A 27,302-nucleotide genomic window follows, 5' to 3' on the forward strand; every position below is an offset into this window, starting at 1 on the left:
AATAAACTCTAAAACTACATGATTTGTTGTCAATATCAAAGCACTAATAGTAAAATTTACATTCAGAGTACATATCAATGAAGGATTCCTATATCAGGTCATACACACATGACCAAACGTATTACATCTTAATTCAATACATTAATTTTGTTAACAAAAACATTTTTTATGCAAATGTCCCCTTCAATAATAATAATAATAATATCCACATAGTAAACGCAAACCTGACAATTAAGAAAATGACCACGGCAAAAAACATATGCCGTGGAAAAATTAGTCTCCACGGCATTTTTCATGGCAGTTTTGTAGTTCATGTGTTTAAGAGAGTAGTTTATCATGGCAGTATTTCAAAACTAAATAATTAACGAAAACAGTGACATTAGAAAACGTTCCACGGCAAAATAACGCGGGAAACAAGACACCGCGGCAATGTCGATTGCCGTGGGTAATTGTCAGGGTCGTAAAGTAATATGTCTGTAAATAATTCTGCACAGGGCCAGTTTGGGACAAATTTGGCGTATGTTCAACCAGCCATGTTTCTCTAAACGTTTGCAAAACATATTTTGACGGATTCCCGAAGTGGTCATTCGGTTAAATATGTTGTGTAAAAACCAGTCTAACAAGCGTTAGCGACAAACAGTTGTTTTAACTTTGAGTCTAGACTCTTGCCCACAGCGGACGTGCCTGAACCTTAAATAAGTAAGGACATGTAGGTGAAATGTGTGTCCCTGGTAGGCATGTTGGGGGCCATATCAGTTTTTTAATAGTTTATGTCGCATAATATTTAATAATGGTCGGTTGGTCGGTATTTTACTTTTAAAATTCATGATTGTATTAAATTTATATTTTAAAAAAAGAAGGGGAAAAAAACCCAGTAAGAAAAACTAAACATGGTCAACTTGATAGGATCCATTTAACGATGCTGACTGGAATCACGGCGCAATTACTAGATCCTTTTTGTAACTTCAATCATGCTCACGGGATAACCACGTGATCCTTTGCAAGCGTATCCTATGTTCAAGATCTTTTTGTAACTCTGTGCAACCATGCAGACGGGGTAACCAAACGCATGTTTCTTTTTTACCGTGTTACCACCACCTCCCCGATGCAATCACACGACCCCTTTACAACTTGGTTCAACCATGATACAAACCGCTTTACCATCTGAATCCTTAAGGCGAGACCACACACAACGAGTGTCTCATAACAGAATAGCCGACTGCACTGCATCAACCTTTCCTGTCCTGGACGGACGAGCCGGTTGAGGCCGACACCTGCGCCCAGGATAGGCGTGCGCTACAACAGCTTGCTCTGAATGTGCACGTTAAATTCTCTGACCTGACCTGACTGTATCAACCGGTGAAATCGTAATGTTTGTCTGGTGATGATCGGCTATTCTGTTGGCCGTTCTCGTACGATGCACTCGAATCGTGTGACACCGCATTTACGTGATTTGATTGTGCGTGTAACAATTGTAGTAGCACACCCTCTCATCAAACTCCAATTATGTGGTGACCAAATGACCAAGAAAATACAATGATATATTGCTTGAGCAATAGAAAATCACAACCACTGAAAGGACGCAGAATGAATCTATAGGGTACAAGACTATTTCTACTCGTTCTAAAACCACAAGACACCAACTTCGTTAATGACGACATACATTATGTGAACATGTCATAGAGGATGTCATTTATTCCTGTACTGAAACAATATATTAGGTAATAATAACCAATTTGTGTTGCTTGGCAAAATAAGGTTTACTAAATAAGGTATAAGATGCAGAATAACATTCCAATAAAACACAAATTTAGAGATTGCTTTAAAGGCATATTGTCACAGATTTAAGGACCTTATTTCTCTAAAAATGGATAATAAATAGAAATTACATTAATTGTTGGAAACAAAATCTAGCTATTGCACCACCTTAACTGAACCATGATGGAGTGAAATACATGTCAACCCTCTCAGCAATTTTAGTTTTTGAATTATGGACCATTGCCATAATTCAATTATTTTTACAAAATATCATTAATAAATGGAGTGTGGTGGTTATGAAGATGGTTGAATAAAGTACATTTAGGGACAAATCAAATAATTTTTGCTCAGGTAATACTTTGTTAGACCATTAAATAGATCAGTGGTCTGTGACAATATGCCTTTAAAGCACGTGTATGTATTAATTTGTTACATTACCAGATAGAAGAAATGTTACGTATTTTACTATTGTTCTATTTCGATATATTCTTTGACAATTCAGCATTGTGATTTGTTTATATACTGACCCACACTGAAACGTTACAGTACTAGTTTATATATCTGTGTCCTTGTAATACATGATCCACATTGTTATTTTGTGAGTCAGCGTGTTATTCCAAACCTGAAACAATAGTTGTATTCACAGATTTCACAACCAATTTATACATCTATTACAATTAAAAACCCAAAAAACCCAAAACAGATTAGGTAACAATTGCTGCTGATACCTGATGATGACCATCAATATGAATACTGGTACATGGGTTTTTAAGAAAACCTTGTGTTCAGCGATGTATGAATGCAAGGTTTACATTGTTAGTTATACCCATTTATTAAAATAAATATTTAAAAAAACAATGGCAGAAGAAATATGGTTTTCTGGTTGAGATTTATGAAAACCGTCTTCGAAGCAATAGCCTAAAGCAGCAACAGGAAGGACTGTCGTAAGGAATAGCTATCCTCCTATAAAGAATGGACTTGGCAGTAAGTTATAGGAGATTCTTGATTCTGAGAATATAGTAATAATTTTGTTCAGATTTATTTACGACACACTGTAAACAGGGATCAAAATAGTAAGTAAAATATGGACTGCTTTTTTTTTCTTCTCCAAAATAGCAGTTCAAAGGAAATATGTCCTGCTTAAAAAACATATGAGCTGCTGGAAATAAGACAGCAATGGATGACATGAAGGTGTGTAATGTTTGTGGAAAATGAGGACTTCTGAGATGTATTTTAGAGCATTATGGTATTGAAGTGTAACAAAATCACAAGATACTAATGTTATCTCTTCAGATGATATAATCGTACATACATCTATCTCTTAACAAAATTATCTGCAATTTTGGAGTGGTTTTAACAGGTGAATTTTTACTTCACCTAAAAATACTAAAAATAGACTACTTTTTCGAACCCTGCTGCTACATGTATCCATCACCTGTGAGGTAGGACACAACTGAAGACAAGATGAAACGTTAATGATAACATACAATTATCTCGAAAAGCTGAAACTGGATGAAGTGATATGGAATTTCAAACTGAAGCAAAGATGATAATACTTGGGTTGGCCTGTATTAAAGAATTCTAAACCAATCATATTAATATCAGGTAAATGAATTTTATGCCACCAATATTTTCATATCGATAATGAGTTACTCCATAACTAAAACGAAACATTCACAAGTGAGGATTACTACCACTGTGAATGTCGATTAAATGTATGCGATATGTATGACGGTTATTAAATTTGCCTCCCGTATCTACTGCCTACTCACTGATTATGATACACTTGAAGTTTGTCTATTCCCTGTGATTTGTTTATTGAATGGATGTGAGGCACAATGACGTTTATTGCTGACATAATGAAAGGTTTACATGTGACTGTATGTGATATACAAAATACTACTTCATATAGCATTTATTCCATGTGATATACAATGAATGTTACACCTACTGAATGAACATGAGACATTGATTAACGAGATCACTATGTTATGTATACATACAGGCCATGTAATACATGTTTATATGCTGAGGATATTGAAGTTTTTGTATGGATTTGAATAAATCAGAGATGAAAATAACACTTGGGCAAAAACTCTGGAAAACTGTGTGCATTGTCTTGAAATGTATGTGGGACAGGAAGAGTGTATGGGTGGTGCTAAGATATGAAATTCCACCTCTGGTAACCATAAAAGGTAATTAGAATGAACAATGATGAATAAAATATCAAACATGTGTGCCACTGGGTTGTAGCAGTTTTGGGTGTTAAGAACAAACACACTTTTAGTGGTTTCTTCTCTCTTTTTTTTGCTGCAATTCTTTGCCTTAAAAATGTATTGGCCATAAAATGTACTTGTTCAAACAAATGAACATCCTTTTAGCCATTTAATTTTTTCTGTTGACGTTTTGAATTTGTTTTTTAAGCCATGAAATGTAATAGTTCATTACAAACACGAATCCCTTTAAGACAATTCCTGGTGATGCACATGGCAATTAAAAGATATTCTGATGATCTTTACCAAGAGTAATATAAACTTTAAAAAAAAAGAAAAAAGAGATATTCTGATGGATCAACTGCATTTTTTTTCAAATACTAATAATAGGCAGAACTGTCTAATATAGTAATCCATACAAAACAAATGAAAGGCCTGCTTATTAAACACAAAAATCTAATTTTGAGACAAAACCAAGTCTAAAAATATCACATTCACTTAAATCTTAATTCAGCATGATCATTATATATGATAGACAGCAGTTAATAAATGTCCAATCACTATGGTAACTAAAGTAAAAACAAAATGAGGTTAGAAATTAAATGCCATTACTGTTCTAATTAACATACATGAAACGAGATACAAGTATAAATCAGACCTGTGAAAGTTTAATGAGTACCATCATCATCAATGATTTCAAACACTCAGCAAGCAGCATAATCCATTAATGTCTTACATCAACACTTTAATGGAGATGGACATAACATCAGAAGTTAACAAATCATTTTTTTTTCTAAGGAAGAAACTACTGCTGAAAAGTTGGAAATAAACTGAAGAGATCATATCCAAAATGCAATATATGCCAATTTTCAGATTTGACAATTATCAATGAATGTGTACTAATGTTAGTACAACTGCTACTCAACAATATGACAATAAAGTGTCCATCAAAATGTGATCTATGTCCAATGAATAGGTTGTTAAAACTGTCCTTCGTGTGATGTACACAATGTCATGGTGTAGCAACACAATGTTTTTCTCAAAATGGCATAAATGGATATACAGCATTTTGGAAATGAACTCTTCAACTGTTAAGCAGAAAACGTGATCCTGTTTTTATTAACCTGTCTTGACCTGGAAAATTCTTAAATTTGGTGGTTATTCCCATCCAATCTAACTGTGGCAGGCCATGACTACTTTCTAAACAACAGCTGCCCTCTTCTGCCAAACAATCTCCTGTTTTTTAAGATGATTAACGTACAATCAACTAGCTGACTAATTAACTAATAGGGCAAATGAAAAATCTAGAACTTCATAATCCACGAACAGCCCATGGCTATACATTTCTTAAACTAAGTATCGCTTTGGGTGAGAGGAACCTGAGACTAAACCCTTTCTATACACATTGACATTTGCTTAATAAGATGTTGCAGCAGTTAAATGATCACCCCATTAACAAAAACCAATAACACTGTCTACCCAGTGATTCCAGCAAAACAGGACAAACACAAACGTGCATGACGACCATTGCAGTTCATCCCTTGGTGAATTCCTCCTCTGTAACATCCATGCACCGAGATATCGAACTAGTTTATAGGGTACGTACAGCATACAACATATTGTTAACTAGTTTATATGTATATGTATATATATATAGATAGATAGATCTATATGGCAAGTCCTTGCCAGTATAGCATAAACATCAGCACATAGCAATGGAACATGCTACAAGAGACAACTTCACCACTGTCCACTGTACACAACAACAAACACATGCACTGTCAGGGTGTATAGATTCACAGTGTCACATTCAAAGGTTCCATTTACATTTTTTGTTATTGAAATAGTTCCTCCATCTGCTTGTGAACATCAGCCTGAACAAGTAAGTGAACATTGGAACAGGTTTTTTGTTTTTCGAAATCATATTGGCATGACATCGTACATCAGGCATTGTTAGAACTTGAAATGAAACACTCGGATGTATCTGTGTTATACTGAAATAAAGTCTTAAGAGGGTGTTCACCATGTTCGTATCTTCACTGCTCAATGCATAGGATCAGTTCAGTACAATGTGTTCACTGGTATTTGCAATGTTCTCAGTCAGTTTATATATCGAAATCAAATCTAAACCTGTGTTCACAATATTTTTATGTTGACTGCTATTGCATTGGGTCAGATCAGTACAATGTTCACTGCAATGTTCTCAGTCAGTTTATTTTGAAATCAAGTCTAAACCTGTGTTCACCATTTTTGTGACTGCCTATCGCACAGGGTCAGTTCAATACAATGTTCACTGCAATGTTCTCAGTTTATATTGAAATCAGGTCTAAACCTGTGTTAAATTCACCATATTTCATGACTGCCTATCACACAGGGTGTGTTCAGTGCAATGTTCACTGTTCACAGCATGTCACAGTGTTGGTAACAAGATCACTGGGGAGTAGATGGGGAGCCACTGACGTGTGGCCCACACAGTGTTCATTGCACTTCTCCGGGGACGAGTGACAAGTATGGAAAACGTGGCTGATTGTTCGACTGGTGAACTGGGTAGTTGTCGTACACATCATGGTGTAGACTTCTCTCTGCTTCTGGAAAACAAAAGGAAAAAGTTTAAAATGTAACTTCAACCATAGTAATTATTAGTTGGTGTTGAGCTAGTCAAACATAACCTATAATTAGGGGCGGGACGTAGCCCAGTTGTAAAGTGCTCGCTTGATGCGCCGTCGGTCTAGGATCGATCCACGTCAGTGGGCCCATTGGGCCATTTCTCGCTCCAGCCAGTGCACCATGGCTGGTACATCAAAGGCCATGGTATGTGCTATCCTGTCCATGGAATGGTGCATATAAAAGATCCCTTGCTGCTAATCGAAAAAGAGTAGCCCATGAAGTCGCGACAACGGGCTTCCTCCCTCAATATCTGTGTGGTCCTTAACCATATGTCCGATGCCATATAACTGTAAATAAAATGTGTTGAGTGCGTTGTTAAATAAACCATTTCCTTCCTTCCTAATCTATAATTTTCAAGCATTGATATTTCTAGACTCTTTAAGAAGCCTGAGGTAAGATGTAGCCCAGTTTTTAAAAAAATGCTCGTCTGACATGTGGTCGGCCTAGGATCAATTTATGTTTGTAGGCCCACTGGGCAGCAGTATGTATAATTCTGTTTGCTAATCACAAAGAATTGGGTATAGCCAATGGAGTGGCTGCAGTGACTTTCCTATCTCATTATAATCAATAAAAATAATGGAAATTTAAATATTTGGCATTATCTGCATAAATAAAATATCAACATTCAAACAAACAAAATTGAACTATATTGTCTTCCACCCATTCATTCTGCTAAAACATTCAATTTTTAAAAACATTTTTAAGTTAGCCAACAAAAAGAACACTAATGATTAGTTCGAATGACTAAATGATGTGACTAATCATCTGATCTGACCAAACTAGAAGGCCAGTCCATTTTTTAAATGGAATAATTTTTGAATGAATGAATAAACACCCCAGCACAACACACTGGCTATTAGGTGTCAAACAGTAAGTATATGAATATATTAAATTAAAAAAAAAAATTAGGAATAATTTTAGAATGCTAAGTATAATTCATAAAACACTTGCATATCTATAGAGAGTGCCATTCAAGCTACGATTTATAATAAATAATTTCAAAATCCATTTCACATATTTCACATGACACATAAGACTTGTGTTATACTCATTATTTATTGCATATCACAATATCTTACCCAATCTCCATACATGTACACTTGACTTCAATAACAACCAAGCTCACTATAATACTCAAGTGAAGTCTGTCAGAAAAGTTAAGTACCGTTTGAATTTCTCTGATACTTATATAAACCTGTTTATTTTTTTGTATTTATCAAATTGAAATACCATGCAGCAATAAACTTATTTTGTTAAAACGTTTTCCTTTTTAGAAACACTTGAAAGTAGCTTTTTTAATTTATCACTTTTTAATTACCCCCAGCTGACGAGTTTGGTTAGGTAATCACCGCCATGTTTTCAGTGTTGTAGAATCGTGAATGGAAAAGCTATAGAAAATTTTATTTTCTGTTTATCTGCGTCTGAAGTGAAAAATTTCTTAGATGTAAAACGCTTTTATGAAATTAAGTGTGCACTTTTTTCCTTACGGCTAAAGCAGTTCATGTTGGTATACAGCAATAAATAAAAACTTCGCTCAGATTACTGATCAGCAGGTGAGAGAAAGGAAAAGAAAGGAATGTTTGCTCACCAACACCTCAGCACATTCTAAACTACTTGCAGTCTAATGTTAGGCTCCGACTACCAACTGGCAGCACAGAGTTGGCCAACTTTCTGCTGTCACGACTTCTACAACTGTCTAGTTACTAGTCTGAGTACTCTTACAACTCGATTCTCCTCGTATAACTCATTAGTTGTTAATCTGAGTTCAACTGTCGTAAGTCAGGAGTTGGGGAAATTACAACGCAACTGCTGAGTTGACCAACTTTCTGCTGGCACGAATTCTACGACTGTCCAGTTGCTAGTCTGAGCGCTCTTTACTACTTGATTCTCCTCGTACAACCCATTAGTGCACCCATCATAAGTCGGGAGTTGGGGAAATTACAATGCAACTGCCGAGTTGACCAACTTTCTGCTGGCAGTTGGTAGTCTTTGCCTAGCATAACATATATGGTTATTTCAACATTTCGTCAATAGAGAGAAAACCTACTGTAGACTCATGGGCTATGCTTTTACTGTCTATAATATGGTTATTTCAACAGTTTGTCAATAGCGAGAAAACCTACTGCAGACTCGTGGGCTATGCTTTTACTGTCTATAATATGGTTATTTCAACAGTTTGTCAATAGCGAGAAAACCTACTGCAGACTCATGGACTATGCTTTTACTGTCTATAATATGGTTACTTCAACAGTTCATCAATAGCCTAGTGGTAAAGCGCTCACTTTATGTGCAGTTGGTCTAGGATCAATCCCCATCAGTGGGCCCATTGGGCTATTTCTCCCTCCAACCAGTGCACCACAACTGGTATATCAAAGGATGTGGTATGTGCTATCCTGTCAGTGGGATGGTGCATATAATAGATCCTTTGCTACTGATGGATAAATGTAGCGTGTTTCCCCTCTAAGACTACATGTCAACGTTATCACATGTTTGATATCCAATAGCTGATGATAACAAACTTTAACTTCAATAGCCTCCTCTACCGGCCTCGGTGGCGTCGTGGTAGGCCATCGGTCTACAGGCTGGTAGGTACTGGGATCGGAGCCCAGTCGAGGCATGGGAGTTTTAATCCAGATACCGACTCCAAACCCCGAGTGCTCCGCAAGGCTCAATGGGTAGGTGTAAACCACTTGTACCGACCAGTGGTCCATAACTGGTTCAACAAAGGTCATGGTTTGTGCTATCCTGCCTGTGGGAAGCGCAAATAAAAGATCCCTTGCTGCTAATCGGGAAGAGTAGCCCATGTAGTGGCAACAGCGGGTTTCCTCTCAAAATCTGTGTGGTCCTTAACCATATGTCTGATGCCATATAACCGTAAAATAAAATGTGTTGAGTGCGTCGTTAAAAAAACATTTCTTTCTTTCTTTCAATAGCCTCTAATTAGAACTATTGCTAAGCGAACACTCCCTCGATTCTATAAGTTTCTCTCTTTATATATTACCTGTCATTTTCCGCTCCAAATCTGGCTGACTCTGTTTATCTTCATCTGAATCTTGCTGTACAGAATCTGAAACATTGGAAATTGAAAGATTTCTACAGTGAACATCAATAAACCTTACCTTAAACTCTATTTACATGCATATCCTATTAAGGTTCAAGCATGTTCATCTTGGGCTTGGGACAGCATCAATAAACAGCACATTCTCTGCTTGAATGTCACTTAGATATGCACGTATATGGGCAACTGTATTCAAGAACACTTTTGAGTATTCATACTTTTTAATTTTATTGTTCTAGCAGCAAAGATTATAAATGCGAGCAAATACATATGGTGATTTTAAAAACATTTTGTAAGAAAAATACATTAGAACAAATAATTTACTAATATCCACACAAAATATACTTATATTCATTTATCAATGCATTCATCCACCTACCCACCCACCCAACCTCCAACCCATCTATCGTTCCTTGCATCCATCCACCTATCCTTCCATCCACCCACCCATCTACCCAACCTTCCATCCATCCATTCACCCAACCTCCCACCCATCTATAATCACCCATATATCAATCTATCCATCCACAGGTTAGGTCAGGTCATGTCAGGTCAAATAGGACTTAATGTGCATATTCAGAACAAGCTGTGTCGGCCCATGGCAGCTCCTCCATTCAGGATAGGAAAGGGTTTGGGGTTGTGGGTGGGAGGATGGACCATCTGCGCCAGCAGGTGCAAGAGAGCACCAGGAGCCCAACCAGGGTTGGTAGCAGTTTGATCCAATAGTCCACCCACCCACCCTTTAATACATCTATCCATAAATTCAGCCATGCACCTACCCATCCACCGATACACCCATCCATCTGTGCAGCCATCCAAATGCCCAAAAGTGAAGTCACTCTCTTTGTACGAACATATTTCTAGTTTCTTTTAAGAGCTACTTAAATTAGGGTTCTTCTTTTTATGGGTGGCAAGCAAGCTGAGAACTCTTGATTTTTACAAAACAGCAATCAACATGCACAAACACACGAACCTCTTGTAGTGCAAACATTTTATACCGTTTCTTTGATTTAGACTTCGATAATTACTCTAACCAATTTTCTTTTTATGAACTACTCAGATTAACTACATTCCACTAAGAACCACAAACATTAACTTGAGAAGACAAGTCTGTGTAGAGTATTTACACTTACCAGCCAGATTGTGTGTAGATTCGGGACTGTTTGCCGGCTTGCTCAGTTCGAGGTTTGGCATGGACATGTTGGACTTGGTAACTGAATCAAGCTGTTCTTGTATCCTGCGCCTTGCTTTCTTCTCCTTCTTCAGACGTTTTGTCAAAATAACTACAAACAGTAACACAGTTACAGGATTCGAACTTAAGAATATGTTATCAATGGTAATATTAAAATGTTTTTGCTATAGAACAAATGCTTACACATTGGCTCAAACTTAAGAATTTGTCTCCCACGGCAATTTTGTAAAGAATTGCCATGAGTGAAATTGCCCACTGATGGCAATTTTTAGCCTGCCTATGACAATGTTTTTTGTTAAAAGTGACATTTGTATCAAATAAACATGACTGAAAGGTTATTTTGTTGTTATATGTAGACCAGGTGTATACATTTTGTCATTGTTGAGGAGTTTTACAAAAATGCCATCGGTGATGATCTTTACTTATGGCAATTTATATCTCAACAACTGCAACTCCTGTCGGTGCCATCGTTAAGTTTGAACCCTGCTTACATAATACTGAGTTTGCTTAAAAAACAAATTTAAACCAGCAACTTTTGCAACAAAAATAAAAATACAAAAATCATCCCTTCAACGAATGTCAATATTTTGTTTTATCTGTGGCATAAAACTGCCATTGGAAAAGTCCCTGTCCTATGGTAAGTCATAATGCAACTACAGCAACTGGTGTTGGTACCGTCATTAATTTCAAGGCATTATGCAAAGGTAAACATGCATGTATGTAGCTCAAGTATCCTTTATCCTCACACACACACACACACACACACACACACATACACAGACACACTCACAAACACACACACATACACACACTCACAAACACATGCATACACACACATGCACACACTCACTCACTCTCACACACACACACAAACATACACACACATACACACACACAGACATACACACTCACAAACACACACACAGACATACACACTCACAAACACACATGCACACACACACACACGTATGCACACACTCACTCACACACATAGACATACACACACTCACAAACACACACACACACACACACACACACACACAGACACACACACAAACTCAAACTGTTGGTACTTAAAGTGGAATTTTACAAAACAAATTCAAGTTTTCTAAATATATACATAGGTGATTAATCAGTAATGAAAAAATCTGCATATTAAAAAAAAATCTATATATATTTCATGAAGTACATTGTCAGTTTGACTGCTCAATAAGCCATGCAACATATACTAATTTTAACTTAACTTTGCCACAAAAATATTTTTACAAATATTTTATAGCATGAACAGCACAAGAAATAGAAAACAGTTTGGTACAAAAATCATCTTTGTACTTCAAAAAATCAGATGCAAATGCGAGAAAGAAAAAAAAAACCTGTCACGAAAATAAAAATGAAAGAACATGTTTTCCAGTTTGTGTGTACAGATCTACAAGAAACATACCTCTGTTTTTCTGTTCATCCAGAAGTTGCTTTTCTAAAGTTTCTCGTAACTCTCGTTCCCTCATCAACTCCACCTTCAATTCCGCTGGAAAATACAAAATATATCATGAGAATTAACATAAAAATACAAAAAGAAGAGAATTCCATAAATCAAGGTTAAAAATATATTTACACCCACTGTTTACCTGCTACTGCCCAGATTTGATCCACATGTCCTTGTATTCACCATAAAATATTTTTATCCATCCAGCTAATTTATGAATATCAATTTTTGTTAAATGATTTTTTTTTTCTTTGCATATAAACAATGAATTTTCAAGTTTTTTTTAACACCATAATATGCAATTAAAGTATAAAAATAGAAAAAATGTGATGGTGTAATAATTTTATTTTAAGAATGACCTTATCCATGAGCTCTTTATGACGGCTCCTGTATATTAAATTAAAGAATGTACTGGGCATTAATATGAGTGAACCTTTTGTAATTTCATATAAGTAGATTGAATCCAACTAAATGAAACATCATCTTTATGGCATTTCGTTCTACAAACACATAACAATATTATAAGAGAGGCACAATTTTTATTATACCGCATTAAATCGATGCTAAACCCATCGAAAGTGAAGTTTGTGGACGTGAAGACCCTCAATTGCACCTTTTTTTAACAATTGAGCAATTTGTACCAGATCAATTGATACTGGAATATTAAACATGATGGCCCATCTCGCATAGCGCGAGATCAAAGTTAATTTCACTAAGTGCCAAATTCCAACAGACAATAGTCAATTATGACACTTTTTCAAGCGCATCTGGAACCCTGCAAACAGTCAATATTGCGTTATTTTCAATCTCGGAGTGCCTCCCCGGCTCGTCTATTTCACTTGGATTGTAACCAGAAGCTGGTAATCTGATTTTAGTTATTGTTATTCTGCGGTGTGCTCTGATTTCGTGAATTATTATGACACACTTATCACCCAGTCACAATCAACAGGAGTCAATTAAACATGGCACATCTCGCCAGTGTGATGGTGGCAAGCCAGATGTATCCTACAACTGTTAATGTGCGAGCTTTCAAATCATTTTCACCAATTATATACTACTCAAGGACGTTGATTAATCAAATTGTTGGAATGAAACAAAAATTAGGAACCAGATCAATGCGAAAGATTTCATTTCGTTTCAGCTTAAGAAAGCCATTATGGAAATCTTGCATTATTCTTTCATTATTATTGGTACTAATTAAGTTTATTTTGTTGCTTCATTACTAATTTTTTTGTTTTTGGAAAACATTTTGTATCCAAGACAACAGAAAAAATATACTCTGAATAATTGCTTTATATGAAAGCAACACATCTGTTAATATTACATCTGGTAAAATTTTCATTTACCTCAATAGTGTTTTGATTAACGGTTGATGTGACACCTGTAGGCTCAAACACAGCCATCCATTCATTTTAAAGAGATGATTTTCTGTGGCACAGTATTTAAGAAATTAGCTTCAAGAGTGGTAGGTACTGGCTTCACTTCATATAGAAACAGAATTTTAACAGCTCAGTGGGAAAAGAAACAAAGAAAAGGTTTTATTTAACACAAACAAATTTTCTTTATGGTTGTCATCACAGATAATTAGAGAGGAAACCTGCTGTCGCCACTCCATGGGCTACTCTTTTCAATTAGCAGCAAAGGATTTTTTTTATATGCACCAGAATTGTGCAAAATAGACAAGTTCTAATCATACTTATAAACATCTGCAAGACAATAAATGCAATTCTTATGATACTTCATTGGTTTTCTATTACAATTTTATTCATGTTCCATATGTCATAAACTTCCATTTATTGTCCACAGAAGAGCTTGAAATAGCAACCTATGAAGGGCTAAAAACAGTGGGCCGAATTTACGAAGCCTGTTTTTCTTAAATGCGGGTGTTTAAGCATTGTGAATACATGTAGCTACACGCGTGTAAGTCATAAACAGACTTTGTAAATTCGGCCAAGTATGTTCACCTTTTTAGACTTGGCAGGTGAAACAGTAATTCACCAGCTAAAACTCCTAAAACAAATCTCAGGTCATTTTTCAAGAAACAGGAGTATATGCACAATGTCTTATCTGCTATTTTTTTAAATTCCATAATACTCTAAAATATTTCTCAGAGGTCCTAATTTTCATACATCATCCTAGACCTTTCCATCATCTCGTTCTGTCCTATTTTCAGCAGGCCATATTTTCTTCTTAACAGGACATTATATTTCTTTCAGCCTGCTAGCTGTTTGCAAAACTAATAGCAGGACATATTTTACTTCCTGTTCCGATCCCTACACAGCCATTTAAAATCCTATCACCTCCTCAACTGCAAAAATTTTGAAATATTCTCAGTGGATTTATGACGTATAACCCAATATGTGCTCTATTTTTCTACATTTATAATCCCGTAATCAAACACTAATTATTGAGGTGTCGAAATGAGAAATTATACCTCGGATAGACAGATTGCATTTAAATTTCCCCACATGGCAACTCAGAAAACACAATTAGCAAGCATTTTTTGGGGTGTTTTTTTAAACAAAAAACCAAACTATCAAAGCCGGAGTGCATGTGGCCTTTGTAATGGCTCATTTGACAAATGCTAAAATATTGTTGTTTCCTCATGTCAAACACGGGATACACGATCGTGATTTAGTGCGATCGGCGGCCCTATCTTCGGTCAAACAACACTACATTATCTCTCCATTTTCTTATTTATTAGCCTTTAATTTATTTCTGAGATGAATCAGAGTTGAGGTCTGTAGAAAAAACTTCACCCATCACCAGATTATGATATGTGGACTGGCTGGAATGAAATTTTTAAGGAATTCGAGCAGAAGGCTGATAGATTTTTCCGCTTGGACTAACACATTGAGAAGAATGCTCCAACGTGGAATAATGCATAAGAGTAAATCACTGTTTTTCCTCCAGGTTATAATCATGAGGCATTATCTTTAGCATTAATGACCAATTTCATCTATTTCGCTTCTATTTCTCGCACTGCAACTGTAAAATCCTAAACCATCAGCAGGAAAAATGCAATAAAATGCTTCAAATGAATGAGAGGGTCTTGACAGTTTTCCGATAATTTGCACAATGAAAAGCACCATTGCAACTCCTTTAGCATTAGACGAATAAAGAAGATTGAGTTTCAGGCCCCCAAACAAAAGCCTGGGGAAATGATTTTTACATCAAGTGTTCCGTGATTTAAAAGAAATCACAGATTGAAAATAAAACAGGGGAAATGAGACCAAGCAAGTGGGAGGATGTATATACCTCAAGAGAGCTTTAGCTCCGTCATGACATGCAGGTGTAAGTTAGATCACTTCACCACTACACTGCTGTTACAGATACATACAAGTTAGCTTTAAGTCAAATGATGAACTGAAACCTACTACAGTTGATTAAAAATCAAGTATTATTTAATTAAAATAAATAAATAAATACATTAAGTAGTGTTGGTAAAACATGCTCCTACTGGTTGAAGCTTGTGGGAATTTCCCTATTAGCTCAGTTAGCTTTAAGTCCAATGATGAACTGAAATCTACTACACTTAATTACAAATCAAATATTATTTAATTAAAATAAATAAATAAAACATGAAGTAGTGTTGGTATAAAGTGTTCCTACTGGCAGTGTAGCTTGTGGGAATTTCCTTTGTAGCTTTAAGTCAAATAGTGAATTGAAACATACTACAGATGTTTGATTTATATTTTCAGTTAATTAAAATTCAAATATTATTTAATTACAATAAATAAATAAAAAATGAAGTAGTGTTGGTAAAATGTGTTCCTACTGGCAGTGTAGCTAGTGGGAATTTCCCTAGTAGCTTTAAGTCAAATGGTGAATTGAAACATACTACAGATATTTGATTTATAGTTTCAGTTAATTAAAATTCAAATATTATTTAATTAAAATAAATAAATAAAAAATTAAGTAGTGTTGGTAAAAAGGTGTTCCTTCTGGCAGTGTAGCTAGTGGGAATTTCCCTATTAGCTCAGTTAGCTTTAAGTCAAATGATGAATTGAAATGCACCTCAGATATCTCATTTATAGTTTCAGTTAATTAAAAATCAGGGCACTATTTAATTAAAAATAAGTAAATAAATGAAGTAGTGTTGGTATGACAGTGTAGCTAGTGGGAATTTCCCTATTAGCTCGTGCAGTCAAATGATGACTTGAAATGCACCTCAGATATGTAATTTAAAGTTTCAGTTAATTAAAACTCATGTATTATTTAATTAAAAATAAGTAAATAAATGAAGTAGTATAAAATGCTCCTAATGGCAGTAGCTATAGTGGGAATTTACCTATTACATGTAGCTCAGTTGGTAGGGCACTGTACTCTTACATAGAGAGATTGTGGTTCAAATCCTCTTGGTGGAGATTGATTCATGTGTTCCATAAATAAATAAATCTAATCATAAAAATAAATAACACATTCTAAATGAAATGAAATAAAATAAAATAATAATTTTAAAGAATTATTAAAAAAAAGAAGAAAAAAAAGGTGATCAATGGCTATTCTCTGTTGGATCTTTTTAACTAATAACATATGCACAACTGAAGCACAAAGGAAAGAAAGCTACAGAACAGAAGAGAAAAAAACAAACATATACTAATTACCACATGAATCTATAAACATTATTTGACAACACCTGTTTGTCATTTAAATATGTTTGCAAAGTATAATTAACATAAACGTTAATCAAAATTGTGTAGTATATTTTTAAAGTACCATCAAAATCAAGTAACTGAATAACAAAATCTTTTCATATTTTTATATTAAATGCATCCAAACCCCCCCCACCCCCACCCCCCCAAAAAAAAAAATCAAAAGAAGAAGACGACAGAAATCCTATCCAGTTTGTACCATTTATTTGTTTTGACAACTGCAGTTTAAGAACAAAATCCACTCCAAACAGTTGTTTCCAAACTCTCCAAATCCTCTTTCCACCACTTGAGGATCAAATATATATATTGGTAATTTTGTGTTTGCCACCTTGGATCATTACAGTGTGATGTTTCACGAGTCTTAATCTTCAAGAAACGCACATCTCTGGTACATTTCTCCTTCTGTAAGACCCGGGCAGGTCATCTCCGGGTTAGTGTCAGGTTATCTGGGGTCAGGCCCAGCCACCACCGGGGTCACACGGGTGCGAGGGCTGTCCATTTCATTGTACAGGAGGCGGGGATTCCTCATCAGGGGATCCAGCGATTTTGGCCAATTAGTGACAGTTTTCAGTGAAAGTTGCTAAAACAATTAGGGCTTGCCACATTTATTAACAGATGTCAGTTTTGTGTTTTGATTCCCAGGGAACCCGGCAATCAGTAGGTTTAGCGGGTGTTGATTTCTTCCGTCTTTTAAGAGTTTATGTGTGTTGCCAGTTTCATGTCTGTGTTTATCAGTTTATTTGTAAATAAATCATGATCAATTTGTGGTGTTGACTTATGTACACTACATGACACTGCATGCAAGAGGTTCAGATTGTGTTTACAGCAATAACCATAGTTTTCTAAGCAGTCACACAAACAAGTAAAACATTTTTAAAACAAAAAATTACAATATTAAATTTTATAAATTTAAAAAACAAAACTGAATCCAAAACAAACCAACCTTCCCCCTACAATAAATAAAATAATAATAATAAATATAAATAAATATAAAAAATTAAATTAAAGTAATAATAAATAATAATAATAAAAAAATAACCATGTACCCAGTACATATGTACTTGCAGTATTAAATTTGATATTGTGTTTATTCTTATTTCAAGGACAGTGAGAAATTAAATGATTAAGAATTACATTTTTTTTATTCATGATTTAAAATTCATTAATCTGTTAGGAAAATTATTTTTAAAATCCTGTTTATATACAATCACCTTTCATATTATTTTACCATTGTTTGTTTCCTGTTCAAAATATGGAATTAACTGATTAAAATCCTCATATATTTTGTTACATTTTTTATAACTACTGTAAAGTATGGAATTATGTATTAAAGCTGATATGTATATTGGACACTGTTATAGTGTAGTATTATTAATAAAATCTAAAAACCATACTATTTGTGCATATTTCAGTTATACTTATAAATAAATGCAGGTATACACATGCCAAAATTAGCTCATTATCAGTGAAAGCCAAAAACAATATTTTTTAATCTTATAAAAACATTTTCCATTTGTCGACACTGCTCTTCCCATTTTAACCTACTCTAGCTATGCATGCATGGCCTTGCAATAAAATAAATATCAGTGCTCTGAAAATGATGGATAGAAATACCTACAGCATAACTGCAATGGCAATTAGTGCTTGGAGCTGAATTTGTAGACCATTGAAAGAAAGCCCCCATCAGCAAGTGAAAATAAACCTCCTGACAGAAGCACATATTTTATACATGGCATGAAATGCAGCTAAATATTTATGTGTGAATGTGACTAGCACTGGCTAAACATCCTTACTGAACAGAGGCACAAATCAAGAAATAAAACAAATATATATACAGAGAAACAGAGCAGAAGAAATCTTAATTGTTTCACCCCTGGCACCGACAAACTGAAAGTGATTTCAATCAGTTACTGACAACCTCTGTGATTGTTTGCCCAAGATAGCATTTATAGCATTTATCTGATAACATGTACATGTACAGTATTTATCTGATATCATGTATATAACAGTTATCAGATAGCATACACAGTACTTATCTGATAGTATGTATAGCATTTATTTCAGAGGATTCACAATGAGACATATTAGTAGATCAGTGGTAATGCACCCATCTGATGCGTGACCAATCTATGATCTATTCAGTGGCCGTCAGTGGGCTCCATCACTGAGTTATTTCTTGTTCTAGCCAGTGCTCCACAACTGATGTAACAAAAGGCCATGGTATGTACTGCCGTGTCTGGAGGATTGTGCATATAAAAGATCCTTTGCTGCTAATCATAAAGAAAAGTCCATGGTAGTCCTTAACCATATTCGGTTGACCCACAGGGCTATTTCTTGTTCCAGCCAATGCTCCACAACTGGTGTAACAAAGGCCGTGATGTGTACTATCCTGTCTGTGGAATGGTGCATATAAAAGATCCCTTGCTGCTAATCGAAAAGAGTAGCCCATGAAGTGGTGACAGTGGGTTTCCTCTCTCAATATCTGTGTGACCCTTAACCATATGTCTGACACCATATAATCATAAATAAAATGTGTGGAGTGCATTGTTAAATAAAATATTTCCTTCCTTCCTTTCTTAAACATATTTTCAATGTCATATAACAGTAAATAAAATATGATGAGTGTGTGCATTATTAAATAAAACACTTCTTTCTTTCATGCTTCTTTCTGTCTTTTATATGATGCACTTTCCCATGCACCAGTTACTGACCACTGGTTGTAATGGTGAATTACCCAGAGGCAGGACATAGCCCAGTGGTAGAGTGCTCGCCTGATGCATGGTTGGTCTATAGTCAGTTGCATCGGTGGGCTCATTGGGCTATTTTGTATTTCAGCCAGTGCTCCACAACTGGTCTAACAAAGACTGTGGTATGTACTAACGTGTCTGTGGGATGGTGCATATAAAAGATCCCTTACTATACTAATAAAAAAGAGTAGCCCATGGAGTGGCAATAGCAGGTTTCCTATCTCATTATCTCAGTGGTCCTTAGCCATATGTCTGACGCCATATAAACATAGTTAAAATGTGTTCAGCATATGTCATTATAAATAAAACATTTCATTCTTATTTTCTTTGGTAATTGGCCCAGTGATGATTACAACCATGTGGTCCTTTATACCCAGACAACCATTCTACCACAGAGCTATATCCTGCGTTCTTAATTCTAGGTGGAAATGCTAATTAGCAAAGACAGTGGTTATTTAGGTACATGTACGTATATGCTCCACCCAGGAAGTGTCTTAAAAGGTGTAGATCAGATCCAACTGTGCATTTCCCATCAGTTAACAAAATATAGATTTCTGCGGCACCAAGTTAAAAACAGGATGGGTTAAAGAAATGATGTAATATAAATTAAGTTATTTTCAGCTCTTGTTAGAGTTGATCGACAGGTGTTAACATCCATTTTGTAAGATTTTGAAACAAATGTTTCTCATCATTTTATCTAAAACAAAAAATTAAAAAATTCCTGAAGCATAATATTAATAAATAAATGTAGATAAACATCAAAGAAATCCTGTCTTCCAAGAAAGTTTGTATAAACTATTGAACAAATATTAGTTCCATTACATCTTGACGCCCAATTATCTGGTCATTATACACAGTGAACCTCAACACTGGACACTAAGTAAACCAGAATTCTATCAAAACCTGGACATTTTTTATGGTCCCTTTTTTTCCCATCCCAACTAGTGTCCAACGATTGATATATCAAAGGCTGTGGTATGTGCTGTTCTGTCTGTAGGAAAGTATATATAAAATATCCCTTACTGCTAATGGAGAAAAGCAAAAACTGGACATTTTTTATAGTCCTTTTTTCTTTCATTCCAAATAGTGTCCAACTACTGATATATCAAAGGCTGTGGTATGTGCTGTTCTGTCTTTAGGAAAGTGTATATAAAAGATATCTTGCTGCTAATGGAGAAAATTGAGTAGCGGGTTTCCTCTAAGACTTTGAGTAAAAAATCACCCAATGTTTGACATCCAATAGCTGATGTTTAATAAATCAATGTGCTTTATAGTGGTGTTGTTACACTATTATCTTATTCTCTCTTTTTTAAAAGTTAATTAGTACAGAAACGAACCTCTCAACCAGATTATTTTCCTTTGTCCTATGGGTGTCCTGTTGAAAGGCATTTAAATTCACTGTACAAGGTAAATCATTACCACTTTTAATATAACAGCATAATTGTTATTCTTGCACTGTATACCGGCCTCGGTGGCGTCGTGGCAGGCCATTGGTCTACAGGCTGGTAGGTACTGGGTTCGGATCCCAGTCGAAGCATGGGATTTTTAATCCAGATACCGAATCCAAACCCTGAGTGAGTGCTCTGCAAGGCTCAATGGGTAGGTATAAACCACTTGCGTCGTTAAATAAAAACTTTACTTTTGTACAAGGTAAATCATTACCACTTTTAATATAACTGCATAATTGTTATTCTTGCACTGTATATATATCAAATTAATGAATTCATTTACATGTAGCTTTACACTAAACTATATCGGGTCACAATATAGCAACAAATAAACATGTTCCTAACAGGAACAAACTAGCAATCACTGCCAACTTGAATATATAACTGTAAAGAGGGATATTCTTGCACCTATCTTACCACAGTAATAAAAGTCTGAGATATAACAAAGTGATTCATAAACTAATATTTAACTTCATTATTTCACTGGAGGTAGAAAATATTTCAAAATGTCTGACAGCTAATTTACGCCGTATCAACAGTTTATGTTTGGCATGTGCAGAGTTTTAACAACATAAACTGTTAGCATTCCATCCACTACCCACTTCTGTTTGATATATGACTTTCTTTGCCACAGACAGACATTCACACCTGTTCTATACCTTTTCATGTTAGAGAGGTGCAACAAGACATTTTGGTGGAATTCACAAGCATTGCCAACAGACATACTTTATAACATATTCACACAGCTCCGTACAGCTTGGAAATAATTATACAAAACAAGCTTTATAGTAAATTTAGAAATCATGTTATTATGGGAATGAGACAGAGGGAGGGAGTATGTCTTCATTTCAATGTGGTACTGTTTAATCTACATGACAACGAAGGATTCCTACTCAATTAACCTACCCATCCCTGTTTTTATATTCTCGGATTAAAGTCACAGAGCGGAATGTAGCCCAGTGGTTAAACGCTCGCTCGATGCGAGATCAGTGTGGGATCGATCTCTGCCATTGGGCTATTTCACATTCCAGCCAGTGCTCCATGACTGGTATATCAAAGGCCATGGTATGTACTACCCTGTCTGTGGGATGGTGCATATAAAAGATCCCTTGCTGCTAATAAAAAAAGAGTAGTCCATGAAGTGGCGACAACAGGTTTCTTCTCTCAATATCTGTGTAGTCCATAACCATATGTCTGATGCCATATAATGGTAAATAAAATGTGTTGAGTGCATCGTTAAATAAAACATTTCCTTCTTTTCTGATTAAAGTCAACAGCAATTAAAGGGACTATCCTGAGTTTGCTATCATTGTAAAAAGTTTACGATCAACACATCTTTTTTGATGACTAAAATTACACATTAAAGATATTTTCCTGTTTAGAATGTTGGTATCTGTATAAATAATGTGTTTGTTGTCAATACTAATGTTTGTAACAGCCCAATGCACTCATGATAATGCAGATTTTACCTTCCAATAATTCTGTGTGTACAAAAAAAAAAATATATCTGGAAGAAAATCATCAGTGACTGCTACAAACATTAGCACACAACCTCAAACACATTGGTTGTACAGACATTGGTATTCTAAACAAGAAAATGTGTTTTATATGTTTGGAGATATCTTACAATGGCTGCAAACTCAGGACAATCCTTTAACATGTACTTAACTGTCAAAGTTCATACCATCCTTTAAAAAGGATTTGGTTTGCTACAATCCAACTCATCATTTTTGCAATAGGTTTAAAGTGTCAGAAGTAAATGACACACAGAATTCAAGATTTCAAAAGAGAGACTGACAGCTATTATTACTTGCTTGTGTACATACAGCAAAGAACTCATTTGTGTAATTAATAAACATATCAATAACCACTATAACTATTAACACCGTTCCTCGACAAACAGCTCTGATAACACAGATGTATGCCTAGGACAGTGTGGTTGAATCCTGATTTCTTTATAAACATGAAAATATAAATTAAATGAAATTAATATGCATGTTGATACCCCAGCACCTTGTTTAGTCAATGCTATCAGGTGTTAGTAATAGTGATATTACATTAGCTATAGTGGGTTTTTTTATAATGAAAGGCAAGAAAAAAGAATGCTTTTAATTATGACACTATATAGCTTATATTAAAAACAACAGCTATTTCCTTCTAACATAAGACCATATAATAAAATAAATGCTGGATTTTCATTGAAATTTAGGTAGTGGGGGGATGAAATTTTATTATTTTATTTTCAGAACATAGAACATAGTACTGCATAATGAGAATTGTTTTTTTTTAAATGCCAATAAAAAAAGTAAAAAAAAGGAAGTTGTTTTATACTCAAGGCATAAAACAAAATTAGGATTTATTTCATTACGGCCTAAGATAATTACAAACTTAAAACGTATGGTCTAGAGAGTGTAAGAATAAACACACTACCACCTAAATAGGTTATTCTTACTCATTTGTAGTGGTGGGTCCTTTATAAGTATATTCTGAGAGGATAGTACATACAATGGCCTTTAACAAACCATTGGTTAGATTGGAGAAAAAAATAACACAACAATTTGAAAATGAAGAACCGATTCCATAGGCACTGAATGCAACATCACTGGGGGTGGGGGTGGGGGGGGGGGGGGTGGGGGAAATAACTGAAGATTATGCATTTACATCTCAAGTTGAAAAGTGAATTAAAATATGTACCCTACCCTACCCTACCCTCTTTCCAGTTGGTGGCATCTTTTGCTTATGACTCATTCCAGCCAGTGCTCCACAACTGGTGTAACAGACACCATGGTATGTACTATCCTGTCTATGGGATGCTACATATAAAAGTTCCTTTGCTACTACTCAAAATGATTATCCCATTGTGTGGGTTTCCTCTCTCATTATTGGTGTGGTCCTTAACCATATGTTCGACGCCATATAACCACAACTAAAATGTGCTGAATGCATTGTTAAATGAAACATTTCTTCCTTCCTTTTGCCTATAGATTCCATCTATTTGCGTGAGACTCACAAACGCTTGTGCTGACCAAGCATGCAGACTGAGCGATATACAGATTCCCATTTGTCAGCTGATGTATTAGTTGGAATAGATGTAAAGAAATTATATGGCATAACTCGAAACAAGCCATTTCACCCAAACCTTGCATGAATGTGAAATGTCCATGATTCGAGAGCAATGAATATCTTGTGCGCCCCGAAGCCCGGCACAGGGAGACATGCTAGTATGTTCTTCCCCGGCCCACAAACAGATGCTTTTCATGGCCAATTTCACCTCTGTCACTCAAGCAAGACTCCATTTCTATTTTAGCCTTGCATGTGAGAGGGATTTACAAGTCCCAGCTATTTGTTGAATGTTGAGAATTGCTGTGTTATTGTGCTGCTGTTGAGCGATCCTCAGTTTTCCTCCAGCCCACACAAACCGAAAGCTAAAAGATGTGTATACATGTATATAATATGTATCTCTCTATAAACCAGGAAGCAGGATCTAGTTCAGTCGGTAGAGCCCTCACATGAGGTCTTTGTATCATAGGACTGAATCACACAACAAGACCCAGTCTCTGACTGTTATGGGGGCGGGCTTTCCTGTCACAACCATGGCAATTCTTTTAAACATTGCTGTGGGAGACACATTTTTAAGTTCTTAATTTTTTAAGTTTGAGCTCTACAGACCAGATGTTAAAATACCCATATTTTTATTACTCACCAAATAGCTGTAGTTTAAAATGTGCAAATTCTTGAATAGTTAGATAGGTTTTTGTTTGTTTTGTTTAATGACATCACTAGAGCACATTGCTTTATTATTCAATGGCAATTGGATGTCAAATTTTTTGTAATTTTGATGTAAAGTCTTAGAGAGGAAACCTGTTACATTTTTACATTAGTAGCAAAAGATCTTCTATATGCACTATCCCACATATAAGATAGCACATACCCTGGCCTTTGATATACCAATTGTGGTGCACTGGCTGGAACGAGAAATAGCTCAATGGACCCACCGATGGGGATCGATACCAAAACGACCATGTATTAAGCGAACTTTACCATTGGGCTATGTCCCGACTCTGAATCACCCAGAAGACCCATTCTTTGGGGGCTTCCTGTCGCATCCAGTGACCCATAAATGGTATCAAAGGCCATGTGTGTATTGTCCTGTCTGTGGTAAAGTGTATATAAAAAACATCCTTGCTGCTAATGGAAAAATTAAGAGTTTCCTCTAAAATTACATTAAAAAAACTACTAAAAGTTTAACATCCAATAGCTGATGATTAATTAATGTTTTACAATTTAGTAGTGGTGTTGTTAAACAAAATGGTGGTAAAATTCTACACGTTTTTTCATGCAAGTACGTCATTAAACATTAATTCATTCCTACAGTTAGGGTTTAAGCTTGTTTTATTCAATGACTTCACTAGAGCTCATTGATCAATAAATCATCACCTACTGGATGTCAAACAGTTGATAATTCTGACACGTAGTCATCAGAGGAAACCTGCTACATTACTTTCCATTAAATATATACATGTCAGAATTATCATAGTTGACATCCAGTATTCATTATTAATACTAAATCAATGTGTTCAAGTGGTGTCATTAAAACAACACAAAATTTAAACTTAATTCAATTCATTATTGTGATGCACAAGCCAGATGGAACTGTATTCATGTATGATTGGGTGGATGCATGGGCGGATGGATGGATGGGCGAGTGGGTAGGTGGATGGATGGGTGGCTGGATGGATGGATGAGTGAGTAGGTGGATGGATGGATGGATGGATGGGTGAGTGGGTGGGTGGGTGGATGGATAGATGGATGGATGGATGGATGGATGGATGGATGGGTGGGTGGGTCTGGATGGATGGATGGATGAGTGAGTAGGTGGATGGATGGATGGGTGAGTGGGTGAATGGATGGATGGATGGATGGATGGATGGATGGATGAGTGAGTGAGTGGGAGGGTGAATGGATGGATGGATCGCTATATTTTAACCAAACCCACAGAGAAGAATTAACTTGAAACCATGAGAATGCACACGTAACAAATCAATTTCAATTTCTGCTATGTTACTTAATCCCTCCATTTGATAATTTTCAAAGCTGCCCTTCCAACTAACAGTAATACATTTTGCTTCAATGATTTCATAAAACGGAATAATAATGACAAATACTGCAATAAAAGTGATTTACAAAAAAAGAGAAGAAAAAAAAAAGAGAAAAAAAAAAAGAGAAAAAAAAAGAGAAGAATATCCCAGATTTTTGTCAAAGGATGAATCTGTGTAAACTGTACATTTGTCCTCCCCTCTCCCAAGGGATACAACTGTTTCAATAAGAGGTTGTCATAAGGTCTGGGGCTACAAGCCCAGTCAAGTGATCTGTGTCAAATGTGACGTTTCTGTGTTTCATATTGTAATGAAAATCTCCGCTAAATACTGGTGGTCTTCCGCCTGGCGACACACATTTCACCCCTCAATTGACCGTCTCAATTCTCCGTCTTCCTCAAAGAGAAACCCGCTCGCGTTCTCATCACCGCGGTGACAAATTATTATTTCAATATATGAAACATCAGTCGGCGAGTTTTTGAAAAACCATTTCTAATGCCGGTTTCTATTTAGCGTACACTCAGGATGAAGTAGACGATAATGAACAAATAAAGCTTTAGTGGAAGGAATCAGCACCGGGTTTCTGCGGAGTCAGCCGTGCATGCAGCCAATAATAAGATATTGAGAAAAGTTAATATATTCTGATGGATGTCAGAATTAACAATTAACGCTGAGGCTACAATATCAATATGAGTTAGAGGGATGCAAGACTCGAGTGGAAAGGTGTGCTGTATACATTCATCAGCTGACGTCAACAAACAGGCTGTTATATGCTCAAACACAGAAGAAAAAAAAGAAGATCCACAGGGGTTGTTGTTTATTTTTGTTTAACCGCTCTCCATCACATTGTTTAAACAACAACTAATATTGGCTGTGAAATGTAATGTAAAGAAAGAAACATGAGACCTACTGCAATAGCATAGGCTATATACCTTCCCACTAGCAGCAATGGGTATTATATCATAATACATACAGTAAAACTCCT

General features: G+C 35.7%; 1 protein-coding gene across 1 annotated transcript in view; it reads right to left on the reverse strand.

The window, feature by feature from the left end:
- Positions 1 to 2,043: 2,043 nt before the first annotated feature.
- The window catches only part of LOC121375328 (dachshund homolog 1-like), a 124,373-nt gene continuing 99,114 nt past the window's right edge, over positions 2,044 to 27,302 (reverse strand). Inside the window, exons 7-10 of the mRNA XM_041502730.1 lie at positions 12,330 to 12,413; positions 10,830 to 10,979; positions 9,640 to 9,705; positions 2,044 to 6,559 (exon numbers count right to left, since the gene is read on the reverse strand). Of these exons, the coding sequence (XP_041358664.1) occupies positions 6,450 to 6,559; positions 9,640 to 9,705; positions 10,830 to 10,979; positions 12,330 to 12,413 (410 nt within the window). The 3' untranslated portion in view covers positions 2,044 to 6,449. The remainder of the gene's footprint in view (positions 6,560 to 9,639; positions 9,706 to 10,829; positions 10,980 to 12,329; positions 12,414 to 27,302) is intronic.

This window comes from Gigantopelta aegis, chromosome 6 (genome assembly GCF_016097555.1).
Source record: "Gigantopelta aegis isolate Gae_Host chromosome 6, Gae_host_genome, whole genome shotgun sequence".
Lineage (NCBI taxonomy): Eukaryota > Metazoa > Mollusca > Gastropoda > Neomphalida > Peltospiridae > Gigantopelta > Gigantopelta aegis.